This window comes from Pseudochaenichthys georgianus, chromosome 19 (assembly GCF_902827115.2).
Source record: "Pseudochaenichthys georgianus chromosome 19, fPseGeo1.2, whole genome shotgun sequence".
NCBI classification, from domain to species: Eukaryota; Metazoa; Chordata; class Actinopteri; order Perciformes; family Channichthyidae; genus Pseudochaenichthys; species Pseudochaenichthys georgianus.
In genome coordinates this window covers 1,132,501-1,147,483 of record NC_047521.1, presented here as the reverse complement: position 1 = coordinate 1,147,483, position 14,983 = coordinate 1,132,501, and the positions used below count along the sequence as shown (strand labels likewise).

The following is a 14,983-nucleotide window of genomic DNA, read 5'->3' as shown; positions in this document are numbered from 1 at the left end:
TATAATCTGTGTTCACTCCGATATGAAACTTAAGTGATGTTGAAATGTGTCATATCAGTTGATTAGATGCATCATCCAACAAATACAGAATAATAATATAATAAAATAATATTGGGGGAGGGATGAAACCCTCTGTAATGGTCACACATGCAGAGCACACAGCACACAGTGACATGTGTTCTCTGCTTTGAACCCATCCTAGCACCAGGGGTCTAGCACTAGGAGCAGTGGGCAGCTATTGCACAGCGCCCGGGGAGCTATGGGAGTGGGGGGTGTCCGGTGCCTTGCTCAAGGGCATCACGGCAGGGCAGGAGGTGAACTGGGACCTCTCCAAGTAGCAGTCCAAACTCCATATTTAGGTCTGGTCGGGGACTTGAAGTGGAAGCTGTTGGTACTGCCCACTGGAGAGTGCAGACAGGAAGCACTAAAAGCTGATTTAGCATGCCTTTAATAGTTTATAACCGTGGCACTCATAGTGTAGCACACAGTGTACTTTTTACATAATGCCTTTTAATATGAGAGCAGCTTTCAAATGATACATTGGGCAAAGGTGAACTTGGGTGTTTACGTAGAGTTATTAACAGAACTATGCACAGGACTGGTTGCCGGGGAGAAGAAGGTCAGTGAACAGAGCACAGAACTAGAGTTACTAACTCATTTGTCTTTGTTTCAGTGTTCTGGATCTAAATGCATTTGAGAGGCAGAACAAAGCAGAAGGACTGGGGATGGTGACCGAGGAGGGATCAGGTGAGCTTCTCTACAGGACGTTACACATCTTTCATTTAATGTTGCAATGGTTATAGCAATAGAATGATTTATTTTGAGATTGTGGCTTATTGTTGATAATAAAATGTTTTCTTCACCAGGTATTTTAAGTTAAATGTAAGTTAAATTCTTAAATACCACTTTAATTAGCCTAAGGATGTTTCATGTAAGCCTAGCTACACAGAACTGCTTGCTGAAACAATACGCCTCATAAAGGAATGCTAAAAGATAGCATAACCAATACGTTTTTAAATCCTTGTTATATCATTATAATTGTATTGCGTTGTGGTCATCACTTAATTTGAGCAATTGGTTCATTTATTAAAAGTGGTAATGCAGTTATACTTATTTTTTAAATGCATTATCAAGTATGATTTCCCAGTCACATGTAGGCCTATATGTGCTTAGATTTGCATGTTGCATTTTTCTGTCATGTTTTCTGTATGTTCACAATCATACTTTAGATGGCTAACTGACTTTTCAAGATTTGACTCTCAAATTCTCCCTTTTTTCACTATTTATAAGTACTATATTGTAAATACAGGCATAACCTACAAACACACTCACTAACTACTGGATACAAGTAGGAAGCCTTGAGGAATTGTTTTTGTAATGAGTGCTCTTAAAAAAAAACATAAAATGACCATCTGTGTGTTTAAATGATCCTGACATAACCCTTTGGTAAATGTAGGAGTAGCATGATGTTATCATAGCAACATGATGTTATCATAGCAGCATGATGTTATCATAGCAACTTGATGTTATCATAGCAACATGATGTTATCATAGCAACATGATGTTATCATAGCAGCATGATGTTATCATAGCAACATGATGTTATCATAGCAACATGATGTTATCATAGCAACATGATGTTATCATAGCAACATGATGTTATCATAGCAACATGATGTTATCATAGCAGCATGATGTTATCATAGCAACATGATGTTATCATAGCAGCATGATGTTATCATAGCAACATGATGTTATCATAGCAACATGATGTTATCATAGCAACATGATGTTATCATAGCAACATGATGTTATCATAGCAGCATGATGTTATCATAGCAACATGATGTTATCATAGCAACATGATGTTATCATAGCAACATTAAACCTCTCAGGGAGGAAATCAGTTCATTGTTAGGAGCTCAATTCTGCACTACAATGTGTGAAACAAGAGAACAAGTCAAACCTGGTATCTCAGAAACATGAAGCGAATCATTTCCAAACGTAAACCACAACGGCCTGTTTTTCTATCCTAAACCCAAACCAATATTTACCATTGAGTTGTCCCACACTTTTCAAGTCCCCGACAAAACCCAATTTCTTCTTTAAGGCATAAACTTAAGACCCATCAATTCTGAAACGTACTTTATTTGTATCATTACTGCATCTATTTCAGCATACAGAAATAGCACAAATTATGTTTTTCTATTAATAATTTCCTCAATATAATTAATAAGGCCCTATTAACTTAAACATTTGTACCATGCACTTTCACAATCAAATAAAAAAAGAAGAGGGAAAAAACGTTTTTATCTTGGTGTTATATATTTTTATTTTGTAAGACATCTGTCAAGACATTTACTGAGCTTTACGGATTCCCTGTCAACACATACTTTTTTTCCATGTTGACCAAACAACTGAATTCGGAGTTATTGAAACTCTTTTCCCTATATGTAATCTTTTTCTTTGTTTCTTACTTTGTTTCTCTCTTTCTTTCTTCCCCCTGTTTTCCTTTTCTCATTTTGGTTTACTGCACTTTCTTCCCCTCCTCAGTCATCACTCATGAGCGTGGTAATTATGCCTTCTGCCATTTCCCTGTGTGTTGGTTGGTCTCTCGCTCCCTCTCCTCCTGTGGTGGGTCAGATGTTGTGTCAGTTCTGTCCAGGTCTGTTCTGTTTATACTTTTTAAAGTCTTTGTCAAATCATTCTCTTTGACATCAAGAAGACTGGTGATGAATAGTAGATTAAAAACAATCCAGACTCCCTCTCAGGATGTGTACAGTATCTGGCACATTCTTAATAGTACTGATATCTCCCATCCTTCACCCACTGTTGGTCATGTAGTCAACCTAAAGTTTGGTTGTGTTGTCCTTGTAGTGGAGATGCTTATTATGCTGGTTGTTCTTTGTTGTGAAGTGTACTACCCATCTGTGTCCTCAGCCTCTCTCTCTGTCATTTCCTGTCTCCCTATATTAGGACTGCACTATATACAGACATGCCCCAATCAGGCGAATATAAGTTCCTTATAGTAAATGAAAGCTGCACTCATTGCACCTGTTGTAGTGGCTGTGAATCATGTTGTTACATCTGTGAGCGCGACACAACGTAGATGCAGTCTATCCTGTCTGAAGCACACATATGCTGATAACATTTCATATGGGTTAGACATTGCTCATGAGTTGTCAAACAGAAACACGTTATATGAAGGCAGTTCATTTACTATTTAGCTATTCCATTGTGTTGTCAATACACGTACTATTACAGATTCGTACGGTGGCCGACAACAACCCACAACGGCCCAAACCATTTCCATTAGGAGAAGCCCACTGCAGCTTCAAAAACAATTCAGATATAAAGACATCAATGTGCCACAACACATGCAACTGAAGACACACACATGCAGCCTTTGGAGACCACTCACCAACTGGACGAAACATGCGCAGCGTTTACTAAAAGCGCTGCATAAACAAAACACTACAAATACAAAATGCAGCACTTAAAAAACGCTGCAAGAACACGACGGAAGCCTCGCCAACTTAATCAGAAGGAATCATCCGGTGAAATTGTTAAAATGAGTCGATAAAACTTATGTTTTAGGTATGTTTCCAACAACACTGGCTGTTGACCAACATTATAATCCCCAAATGTCAACATGCACAGCTGTGTGCATCACTTTTTAGTGTCCCCTGGAAACAGTTTCACTTGTGTTTTGAGCTTTTGCAGCTTTTGTTTATTTGCAGCGCTTTTAGTAAAGGCTGCACATGTGTTGGTAAAGATACACCTTCATGTGCATGTGTTTCGGCACACACACAACAGTGTAATGTTAAAGAACATAGAAGTATTTCATATAAAAGTTAGTCTTCGAATAACAAACTGAAATGGCCAGGTGGTGCCGTGCGGCCCTGCTTGTTTCTCACCTCTTCATCAGTTAGTTCTGTCCACCTCTCCTGCTCTTCTCTCTGCGTGTTGCACTCTGGACTTTCACCTGGCCATGCTGCTGTAAGATGGGGGGGGGGGGGGGGGGCTCTGATCTGCTCCAATTCCTCCCTCTTCTCTGCTTACTGGCTGAGCTGTGGTCTGTAGTCAGTGTCTCCTTCATGACTGTTTTGCTTAAGTGGGGACATTTTATTTGAACAACCGCCCTGCTGCAGTTTTACAACCTTATGTTTGAAATGGACTAGAAGAAATTGAATGCACTATTTATTGTACACCACATCTATAGCTTGTCATTTAATCTAATCCTATTTATAATCCCTATACCCAGAGCAGAGTGTGGCCTGGTACCTGGAGAGTTGCCAGTCTGCCTCCTGGGCACAGCCAGGTGCCCTTGAGCAAAGCACTGAACCACCACACTGTGGTTTCAGAGCGCTGTAGAGTAGCTGCCCACTGCTCCTTATACTAGGATGGGTACATGTGTTATGTGTACATGTGTGACCATAGTTTAAATCCCTATTTACATTTCATCCATTCCATTAAAGGTGCAATGTGTAAATTATGGAACCAACATTATTAAAGACTGACTTTATGTTGAAGATGTCTACGTATTGTCTTGCAGAAGTGAAGTCAGCATGCTGACTGATTCAGCACTTCCCCGCCCCTGCCCGTCCTCAGAGCAGAGGAACAAGACCTGTAGATCCATGATCACTGCAAGTGTGATTGCTTGTTTGGATTCAATCCAAAGTGTCCGGAAACGACTCACACCCCCGCCTCAAATCAAATCAAATCAAGTTTTATTTATATAGCACATTTATAAACGATGTTTGGTGGAGCCAAAGTGCTGTACATATAAAAATAGCCTACAGTAGAGACACTTTACAGCAAATACAACAGCACAGATTGTTCAGAATATCAGTATGAGAAAATGACACCCTCTGTCCTTAGACCATCTGTCCTTAGACCCTCTGTCCTCAGACCCTCTGTCCTCAGACCCTCTGTCCTCAGACCCTCTGTCCTTAGACCCTCTGTCCTTAGACCCTCTGTCCTCAGACCCTCTGTCCTTAGACCCTCTGTCCTCAGACCCTCTGTCCTCAGACCCTCTGTCCTCAGACCCTCTGTCCTTAGACCCTCTGTCCTCAGACCCTCTGTCCTCAGACCCTCTGTCCTCAGACCCTCACATCGTACAAGGAACAACTTCCAGAGAAAACCCCCAGTTTAAGGGGAACATGGGAGAAACCTCGGGGAGAGGAGCAGAGGAGGGATCCCTCTCCAGGACGGACAGACGTGCAATAGATGCCGTGTGGAAATGGAAGAGATAATACATTTTACGGCATAGAGACCGGATGTTAGGAAATGCATGTGTCTGTAATAAGAAGATGAATCCACGAGGATGTCAGATACAATCCTGTGGAAGCCATCAGGGAAGCAGCATGGTGAGACCCAAGGCAGGACCGCAGAGACAGGTTCAGCCACGACCCCAAGTCCACGACTTAATCCAGAACTCAGGATAGAGGATCCAGGACCAGTGTTGTGCTAGTTACTGAAAACCAGTAACTAGTTACCATTACTAGTTACTTCATTTAAAAAGTAACTCAGTTACTTTACTGATTACTTACACCAAAAAGTAATGCGTTACTGTGAAAAGTAACTTTTTAGTTACTTAAAAAAAGGGCTCCCATTATATTAATGCCCTTATAGCCTTCATTTCAGTACTGTTATTGCATTGGAGAATAATACAATCTGTTGATCAACTTGACATGCATTATATGCAATCCGGATAGCATCGATATTAGCTGGCTTTCCATTTTTGTATATTCTTTCTCCAGGTAGTTGGAAAAAGTTTTCCATCCCATATGCCGTGAGCCGCCCGGACATGCTATCATGCTAACTAGCTCCCTGAAAGCGGGTGACTCCACTGTAGCAATAGCCTGCATGTGTTCTACAACATACCGTGCAATGGCTTTATCGACTTTCCCCTGGCTAGCAGCCCCTTGGTTAAAATCCAGCCGCTGTTGCTTAGGTGGAGGTGGAGTGGCGTCGGCTGAGTCTGGGTCTGTGCCGGTGTTACCGAACAAATTGTGGCCCGAACAACTGGTGATATTCTATTATTTTCGACAGATGTATTGGGGCGTGTACCTTGAGGACCCATTGTTGACTCACCGGGAAAGAAATGTCGGGTTACGTAGTGTAACCCTTGTATATTAGCACAGGCGGAGCCCTCTACTGGACTCTATGGGTACTCTCTTACCCCGCAAGCATTCTCCCACTGAGACTTTTATATGCCTGGGCGGGCCTACCTGAATGCGCGCGCATCACACCGCATAAAAGGAGGCCTCACCTCCTGACTATCATCCTACACCTCTCTTCAGCGAGCGGAATAGGACAGACAGTGCCCCGAGTAGAGGGCTCCGCCTGTGCTAATATAACAAGGGTTACACTACGTAACCCGACGTTATATCTCTCACAGGCTCCGCCCTCTACTGGACTCTATGGGTACAGTGGGTGGAGCCGCGATGTATATGTGCACTGTCGTCCAACAATATTCCACCCTACTGCCCCTGACCGGCTATTATGGTCAGCAGCTGCTGCCCCACCTTCTCCTTTAACCCGGTTGTAACCGAGGAGAAATCTGGGCTGTGGCTGACAGAGCACACCCTGCTGCGCTTACCTCGCAAAAAGTGTGCTCAAAAAACAGTGCCGGGGGACCCCCCCACCCTGGATGGGGAGAGCCCCCTCGGCCCCGAAAGGGCTTACTACACGCCTGCCTCCCTGAATCCCTCAGGATAACAGGGAGAGCGCCAGAGCCCCTGCCCCACACTCAAACACTGACCCCGTGCCGAGTGTGTGGACTAAAGTGCGAAGGCGCATTACGTCCGGGGAGGGGGTCAGATGCCAACTGACCCACAACCCCCCTCCCCCCTACCAGTCCTGTGTTGCCCCCGCAAGCACAGACAAGGAGAAAGAGCCCGACATGTCCAAGAGATAAAACCTTATGAAGGGGCCTGGCGTCGCTGTGCATATATCCTCCAGACTCACACCGTTGAATAAGGCTGTCGACGCAGCCACAGCCCGTGTGGAGTGTGCACGAACCCCCGTGGGGCAGGCTCTCCCTGCCTGTCCGTAGGCATGTGCAATGCACTCGCAGAGCCAGCCTGCCAGGCGTTTCTTGGACAGAGCTTTCCCGATCACCCCGCCCCCGAAGCACACGAACAGCTGTTCGGTGCGTCTAAGGGCAGCCGTGCGCTCTACATAACATGCTAGCGCACGCACCGGGCAGAGGAGGTGCAGTTTAGCTTCCCTGGTCCCACCATGGGGGGGGGGGACTAAAACCCCCTAACTGAATAGCCCTTGACCTGAACACACTCCTTAGGCTCTTGGGCACAAAGGAGGGGTTCGGTCTGAGTGTCGCGCCGCTCTGGTTACCCCGAATCTGTAAACAGCTCGGGTGCATCGACAGAGCAGTTAACTCGGACACTCTTTTGGCTGACGTTAAGGCAAGAAGCAAAGCTGTTTTCCACGACAATGCTTTCAGAGAGGAGAGCTCCAGAGGCTCAAACGGCCCCGAGGCCAGAGCCTCGAGCACTAGGGGCAGGTCCCACTGCGGGGTGGAGGCGTGCACTACAGGACGCAGCCTCCTGACCCCCTGTAAAAACCGCGACATCAGTGGTTGACTAAAGGCTGACCTGCCGCAAATCCCTCATGGCAGGACGAGATGGCTGCTGCATACACCTTCACTGTTGAATGCGCAAGCCCTCTGTCCCCCAGTAACTGTAAGAAGGATAAAATAGAGCCTAACTCACAAGATAGGGGCTCTATTCTCCGCTCCTCACACCATCGCTGGAATCCTAGCCACTTTGGCCTGTAACAGGCTGTGGTGGATCCAGCTCTAGCTGCCTGGATAGACTGAATAACACTATCAGACAATCCACCCTGTCTCAACCTGTCCCTCTCAGGAGCCAAACCTGGAGAGGACGGCCGAGAGTGGGTAACGCCCCGATTGCACCTGCCTCTTGAGACATCGCCCCCCAGAACTGGGGAACCGCCCAGGGCTGGCCCACCTTCATCTGTGTCATCTCTGAGTACCACGGCGCCCCAACGCGGTCCGGAGCCACTAGGATGACTGACAGATGTTCTCGCCTCACTCTCCTCAGGAGGGGGAGAATGAGACGCAGCGGTGGAAAGGCGTATAGCAGCTTCCTTGGCCATGGCTCATGTGCAAACGCGTCCACCCCCAAGGGCGAGTCGTCGCTCCGAGCCACGGAGAACCACAGGGCACAGTGGCTGTTTCGCCGGCTGGCGAACAGATCCACTTCCGCTCTCCCGAACTGGGCCCAGATCTGCTTCACCACCTTCGGGTGAAGCACTCACTCGCCTGGCAGGGGGCCGCCCCTCGACATGAGGTCGGCTCCCCCGTTCTCCAGTCCCGGGATATGGAGGGCTCTCAGAGATAACACCACCTCTGAAGCCCATAACCACAGCCTCTCCGCTGTGGTCAACAAGGCGGCGGAGCGGACTCCGCTCTGCCTGTTGATATAAGCCACTGTGGTGCTGTTGTCGCTCCTGACCATTACATGCCTCCCTGAATTAGGGGCATGAAATGCCGGAGGACTAACACTACCGCCCGTAGCTCTAGGAGGTTGCTGTGTCGAGACTCTGTTAGAGCCCAGCGCCCACCTATAGCCCTCTTCAGGCAGGTCCCTCCCCATCCTGTTCCGGATGCATCCGTGAACACTGTGATGTAGGAGGTCACCCGTCCCAGTGGAGACCCCCTCCGGAGGTGATCCGGGGACCCCCAAAACCGGAGGTTGCCCCTCACTGAGGGGGGTATGGTCACCAGCCGCCGCTTGTGCCTCTTGGGATCCAAGCGCAGGCTGGAGAACCACCTCTGCAGGCGGCGCATATGCAGTAACCCTAACGGGACCCTCATGTGATCAGCCGCCATGAGACCCAGCGTCTGCATGACAGTAAAAGCTGTCACTGTTGCCCCCTGTCGCAGTCTGCGTACTCCCTGAAGAAGGGACGCACGTCTGCTCTCTGACAGGGTGGCGCGCAACGTGCCTGCATCGAGCACCACACCCAAATACAACGCCCGTTGGTGAGGTATGGGGGTGCTCTTTTTCCAATTGATCGCGAAGCCTAATCTGGTTAGGTGTGTGATCAATTGTGCTGTGCAAAACATTGCCTGTTCCCGTGACCCAGCCATGACTATGAGGTCGTCTATGTAAAAGAAAACTCTCATGCCATGGGCGCGCAGCGGTTCAAGCGCTGTGGCCACACATTTACTGAACGTGCGTGGGGATAGGGAATAGCCTGTTGTACTCGTAGGCTATTCCCTGGAAGGCAAAACGCAGATACTTTCTGTGCTTTGGAGCAATTTCTACATGAAAGTACGCATCTTTCAGGTCGATGGTGGTGAACCAATCGCCTGGCTGCACCAGCCCCAGTAACTGTGTCATAGTTAGCATGCAGAATTTCCTGCGGGAAATGTGGCCATTCAGGCCGCGGAGATCTAGAATAGGTCTGAATTCCCCTGTCTTCTTGGGAACCAGGAAGTATATGGAATAACGACCCTCTTCCCTGTGCTGAGGGTGCACAACAGACACAGCCTGTTTCTGCACCAGGGCCTGAATCTCTGCTGAGAGGAAACTCATCCCCTCTCGAGAGGATAGCTTCACCCCTCGCATGCCCATAAAAGGGGGTGGGACGCTGCAGAACTGGAGTGAATAGCCCCGTTTCAGCGTCCTGTCCATCCACCTTGATAGTACACAGCTGAGTTTCCATTCCCCATAACACTGTGTTAAAGGGCATGCACTCAGCTGTGGGGCCGCAGCTATAAAGCTGTGGTACTCTCTGGCGACCCGTCCCGCCGCAAAACTCCCCGTGAAGGGAAGATTCGCCCATGGAGGGTCGACACAGAAAGGGCCGATTATTTACTGAGGACCCTGAACGCACCGCCGCACGCTCATGTGTGAGCGCGCGCTCCCTCAAAATGCTGTTTTCACCCTTACGGAGCGTCCACACTACAGCTCCAAAAATAGCTTGGAGCTGGGCGTGTCTGGAGCTTGGGGATTTTATTCAAGCAACACGGCCAACAACCAATCACATGAATCTCCTGCCCCCGACATACAAAGCAAAAACCCCCAGGGATTTTATGCGAGCAATATATATATAAACTCCCCAAACAGGCGAAAACCTACCAGTTTCCCCCACTGTCTCTGCCACCTCCCTCCATGCCTGGTTCCTCCGGTTTGTATCCCGGTAGGTGAAGAGGGTCTGGTCATACAAAACCGGGTGATTCGCTACGGCGATAGTTAGTTTCTCCTCCGACTTTTTTTGAAATATAGAAATGAACGGCGGGATATCTCTCCGAGCTTAGACGCGGTTTGATTGGCTACAGCTTCAGCTGTCAGATTTTGGGAAACGGGATTTGATTGGCTGGCGCTGGCTACTCCGGCGTCCAGGCGACCAGAAGTTGAACAATGTTCAACTTCTGGTCGCCTGGGACGCCTGAGACGCCTCGCTCTGCTACCCACAATTCAGTTCGGCGAAAAAGCGCGGCTACGTGACGTCACCCCATTGAAAGTGAATGGGCAGCTTGGAGCAGCTTGGAGCAGCTTGGAGCTGTCGACGCTGTAGTGTAGACGGGCCATTACGGTGAACATCATTAATCGGAGTCCTCATAGGAGTAGTGCGGTCTACTAAGGTCCCTGAACGCACCGCCACGCGCTCTTCTATGAGTGCGGGCGCTGCCATAATGCAACTCTGGTAACCTGCATTCATTGGAGTCTTAACCCCAGGCTTAGTGTGTTCCCCAACAGCAATATGCCGGCCATAATGCCTCTGTACCCGTATAACATTACGATAGCTTTGTTTACGTTTCATCACTCTCATCTGCGCACTCCCACTAGCCTCCTCCCTTACAGGAGCTATGGCTGGGGCGGCGAGTGGGGAATCTGTACAGACATCATGTGTAAGTGTAGCATTGTGGAAACAAAGGACACTTAGATTTGGATACAGATCAACTTTTTCTTTATTTTGAATTTTTTTTCAAGGAATCTGTGCATCGAATAGGGAGGAGGCGGGATTCACCCTCGCGTCCCGGGCGAAGAGATTTCCTCCCCCCGCCGAGACGCTACCTCCACCCGCCAGTCAGCTCCGGGCAGACGGCGCACCCCACCCGACCGCTCTCTGCTGCTGATGAGCATGCCGAGGTCGGGCAGCCCCTCCCCGTGGCTGCCGATATGCCAGTACCACGTGATGGGCCGTAGAGGTGGAGGGCGCCGCAGCTACGGGACCCCCGTGCCGGCGCCTCTCCCTCCGCTTCACTGTCGCACTGCGCTCCCTCGCCTGCATGGAAACGCGTGGAGGAGCGCGTAGCGGGGCTGGAGGCGGGGCTGGAGGCGGGGCCAGCGGTAGCATCCTGCTAAGCTGGACCCTTTCCTCCTCCAGCCGGCTGAAGCGCTGAGTGACCGAGGAGATTGACCCAAAGAGCCCCTCCGTGGACACGGGGGCTCCGAGGAGATCTTCTCGGTCTTTTCTAGATAGGGCAGTGAGTCCCAACCACACGTGACGAGACGCCACTGTGGCCAGGGAAATCACCCGCCCTGCTGCAGCGGCCACGCCATGAATCAGATTATTCATCTGACCTATAGCGCGGTCCGGATAATCGCTCTCGTCTTGAGACAGGAGGGCGACTGCCTGAGGGGTGATCAGGGAGACGCCCAACACGCCGAGATTATTGGCTGCAGCCGCCATCTGCGTACCGAGCTTGAACATCTTGTCCAGATATTCCAGAGTGTTTCGGTCCCGGGGCAGCGGGGGCAGGGGTCGCTTACCCTCCGCCCAACCAGCCGCCCGCGGAAGCAGATGGGCCGCCAGGCTCTCATCAAGGGGGGGCACCCCCGCACACGCTGTGTCCGAGCGGCCCTCCACCTTGATGATGCCTGCCATAGCGGCCACTGGGGCCTTCGTTTTAAATGGCTGCTGCCATGTCGCCTCCACACACCGCCATATATCAGGCAGTTGGGGCGAAACGAAGGTCGGTTGCGCTGGATGCACCGGGCCGTAAAACCCCTGTCTCAGGCGGCTTATAGGCCTCGGCGGAGCGTGTAGGCCTACCGCTGCCAGGGTCATCACCGCTGGGAAATCCAAACGTGCAGACCTGAGAGTCGGACCTCCCGACACCGAGGCGTCCTCGTCCTCCTCCTCCGGAATCGGGGTTGTCTGGCCCCACGGAAGGGAGAATCGGAACGGCACTTCCTCCTCTCCTGACTCGCCCATCTCGACGACGTCGAGATCCGAATCCTCCACCTCCTCCTGCGGAGTCTCTGCTGACAGGAAATGCTGCCCACGATGCTCACGCGTGAGCCGAGGAAGCATCTGGCAGGCTGAGCATGCCGGCGTCGGGCCCATACCGCTCACAGCGTGGTTAGGCCCCATACACAAAAAACAGGAGGGGTGTGGATCCGCTCCCGCGATCAGGTTTGGACATTTCGGGCAGGTCCTGTGGTCAAGAACTGACTCCATTATCTCTCAATTTTCCGTCTTTCTAAGCTCCGTGAAAAACACTTCCGCTTGCTGAAGAGAAAAGGATGATGGTCAGGAGGCGAGGCCTCCTTTTATGCGGTGTGATGCGCGCGCATTCAGGTAGGCCCGCCCAGGGCCGGCTACGTCTATAGAAGTCTCAGTGGGAGAATGCTTGCGGGGTAAGAGAGTACCCATAGAGTCCAGTAGAGGGCGGAGCCTGTGAGAGATATAACATCTCGATCGCTTCGCGTGCTTGTTCAAATTCATCTTTTGGTATATCTGACTGAATAGGACGACTTTGATGCACGTTCAGTACGCGTATGTGAGGTTGTGGGTGAGAAGCTGATATCGTGAAGCTTACAGTGACGACTAGAACATGACTAAGTAGGTGACTGTGGGGATGCCTGTGCAAAACATTGCGAACTTTAATAAAAAAAATAATAACTTGAAATAACACGTGTTATTTCATGTAAGTTATTTTTTTCTGCACAGTGTAGAGTTGTGTTGTGATGAGAGGGATACAGGTATTTAATAAAAACATTGATCGCTTGAGAATGGCTGGAGAAGTTGTATTACCATTTATTCGGTGCGGATCACAGCATGCCATCTCCAGGCTGCTTTCGGGCTGTGAGTAAACAACTTGTGTTTCACATAGAGGCTGTCTGAAGGTATGGACAGTAGGGCTGCAACAAACGACTAATTTGATAATCGATTAATCTATCGATTAATGAAACGATGAATCGACTATTCGGACTATTACTGTATGCCTTGCACAATTTCTCAAACGCTCTTATTTAGCCATCAACTTTTAGATTTAGCTTGAGGTTGTTTTAGGCATGCGGAAACTAACAATGAAGACAATAAAGATGAATACTTGATTCCAAAATAAATATATTATTGAAATAACATTGCTTTTTATTCAAATTAAATAAATAATATTTCACATCAAAAGAAACAACAGTGTTTTAACAAATAGTATTAAATAATCTGATGACACAACTGTAAATATAAGAATAGCTGAAACTTTAACAAACTAAATAATAATAATATATAATATTTTTATAGCGCCTTTCAGGAAACCCAAGGTCGCTTTACAAGTCGGGTAGGGGGGGGGAGTAGGGGAAAAAAGGCAGACAGGTTAAGGGGGGGGGGGGGGGAGTAGCGGACAAATAAACCTATTAAACTAACTATACAGTGGGGAAAGCCTTGGTAAGAAGGTGCGTTTTGAGGGCTTTTTTGAAAATGTCCAGGGTTGGGGCGCTGCGGATTTCGGGGGGGAGAGAGTTCCAGCGGGTGGGGGATGCCACACTGAAGGCTCTGTCACCAAAAGTCCGCAAATAACTCTGTTACCTCTAATCATTATGTTTGTATAATGTAGTTAGCTCCGTGTGATGCTGCTAGCATACAGAACACCTGACGTGGACACGTTACTGTGGACGGGGCTACAGAGCTACTAGAAAGACAGTGGAACCCGGTGCATTCCTCCGTCTGTGGAGCACTTTTGATACATGTTTAGACAAATTGCTCGTGTTACCGCCCTTACATGCTAAACTCTTATTCCACTTTTGGTAACGAGCATTCTCCACATCGAGGTCGGGTAAAGTTTAACCACCTCGGAGCGCGTTCTCTCCGCCATCTCCCACGTGTGTGTGTTGCTGCATGTTGCAGCAGCCCGTGTGTAAACTGCCCCGCCCCCTCGCAAGCAGGCGGGAGAGAGAAAGATCGAAAATACATCATGGACGCATTTGTTTGTCTTTTTGCATATTAGAAACGAGTTGGCGACACTAAGACTGCGATATAATGTCTTTGTAGCAATAATACATGACATATCTTTTTTAAATGTCTCCAGTACCGATACAAAGACCAATAAAGTTAGAGCTTAACGGGGCGTAAAACACACGTGATGACGTCACCAACGAATCGACGACTGAATTAGTTGGCAACTAATTTGGTAATCGATTTTAATCGATTAAGTCGATTAGTTGTTGCACCCCTAATGGACAGCTATCAAAGCTACTATACATCACATTAAGAACGATGTACAACTGAAACTCTGACAAAAATATATTGTTAAAATGATTTATTAAAGTTCGCAATGTTTTGCACAGGCATCCCCACAGTCACCTACTTTGTCATGTTCTAGTCGTCACTGTAAGCTTCACGATATCAGCTTTTCACCCACAACCTCACATACGCGTACTGAACGTGCATCAAAGTCGTCCTATTCATTCAGATATACCAAAAGATGAATTTGAACAACACGCGAAACGATCGAGATGTTTCTTTCCCGGTGAGTCAACAATGGGTCCTCAAGGTACACGCCCCAATACATCTGTCGAAAATAATAGAATATCACCAGTTGTTCGGGCCACAATTTGTTCGGTAACACCGGTCTTAGCTACTAGCTTCGTCCCAGCATGTTGTTTCTGCAGATGTTTTGAGAGATTTGAATGACTGGTTTGGGCAGTAGATAGGCTCTTTGACCCGCCAGGACACAACTTACATTTAACTAAAACGTTCT

The 14,983-nt window shown here is 48.3% G+C and overlaps 1 protein-coding gene across 1 annotated transcript in view; it reads left to right on the top strand.

Annotated features, from left to right (window-relative positions):
* The window catches only part of ryr2a (ryanodine receptor 2a (cardiac)), a 321,872-nt gene that overhangs the window by 265,012 nt on the left and 41,877 nt on the right, over positions 1-14,983 (top strand). The window contains exons 89-90 of the mRNA XM_034107043.2: positions 674-747; positions 2,554-2,571. Of these exons, the coding sequence (XP_033962934.1) occupies positions 674-747; positions 2,554-2,571 (92 nt within the window). The remainder of the gene's footprint in view (positions 1-673; positions 748-2,553; positions 2,572-14,983) is intronic.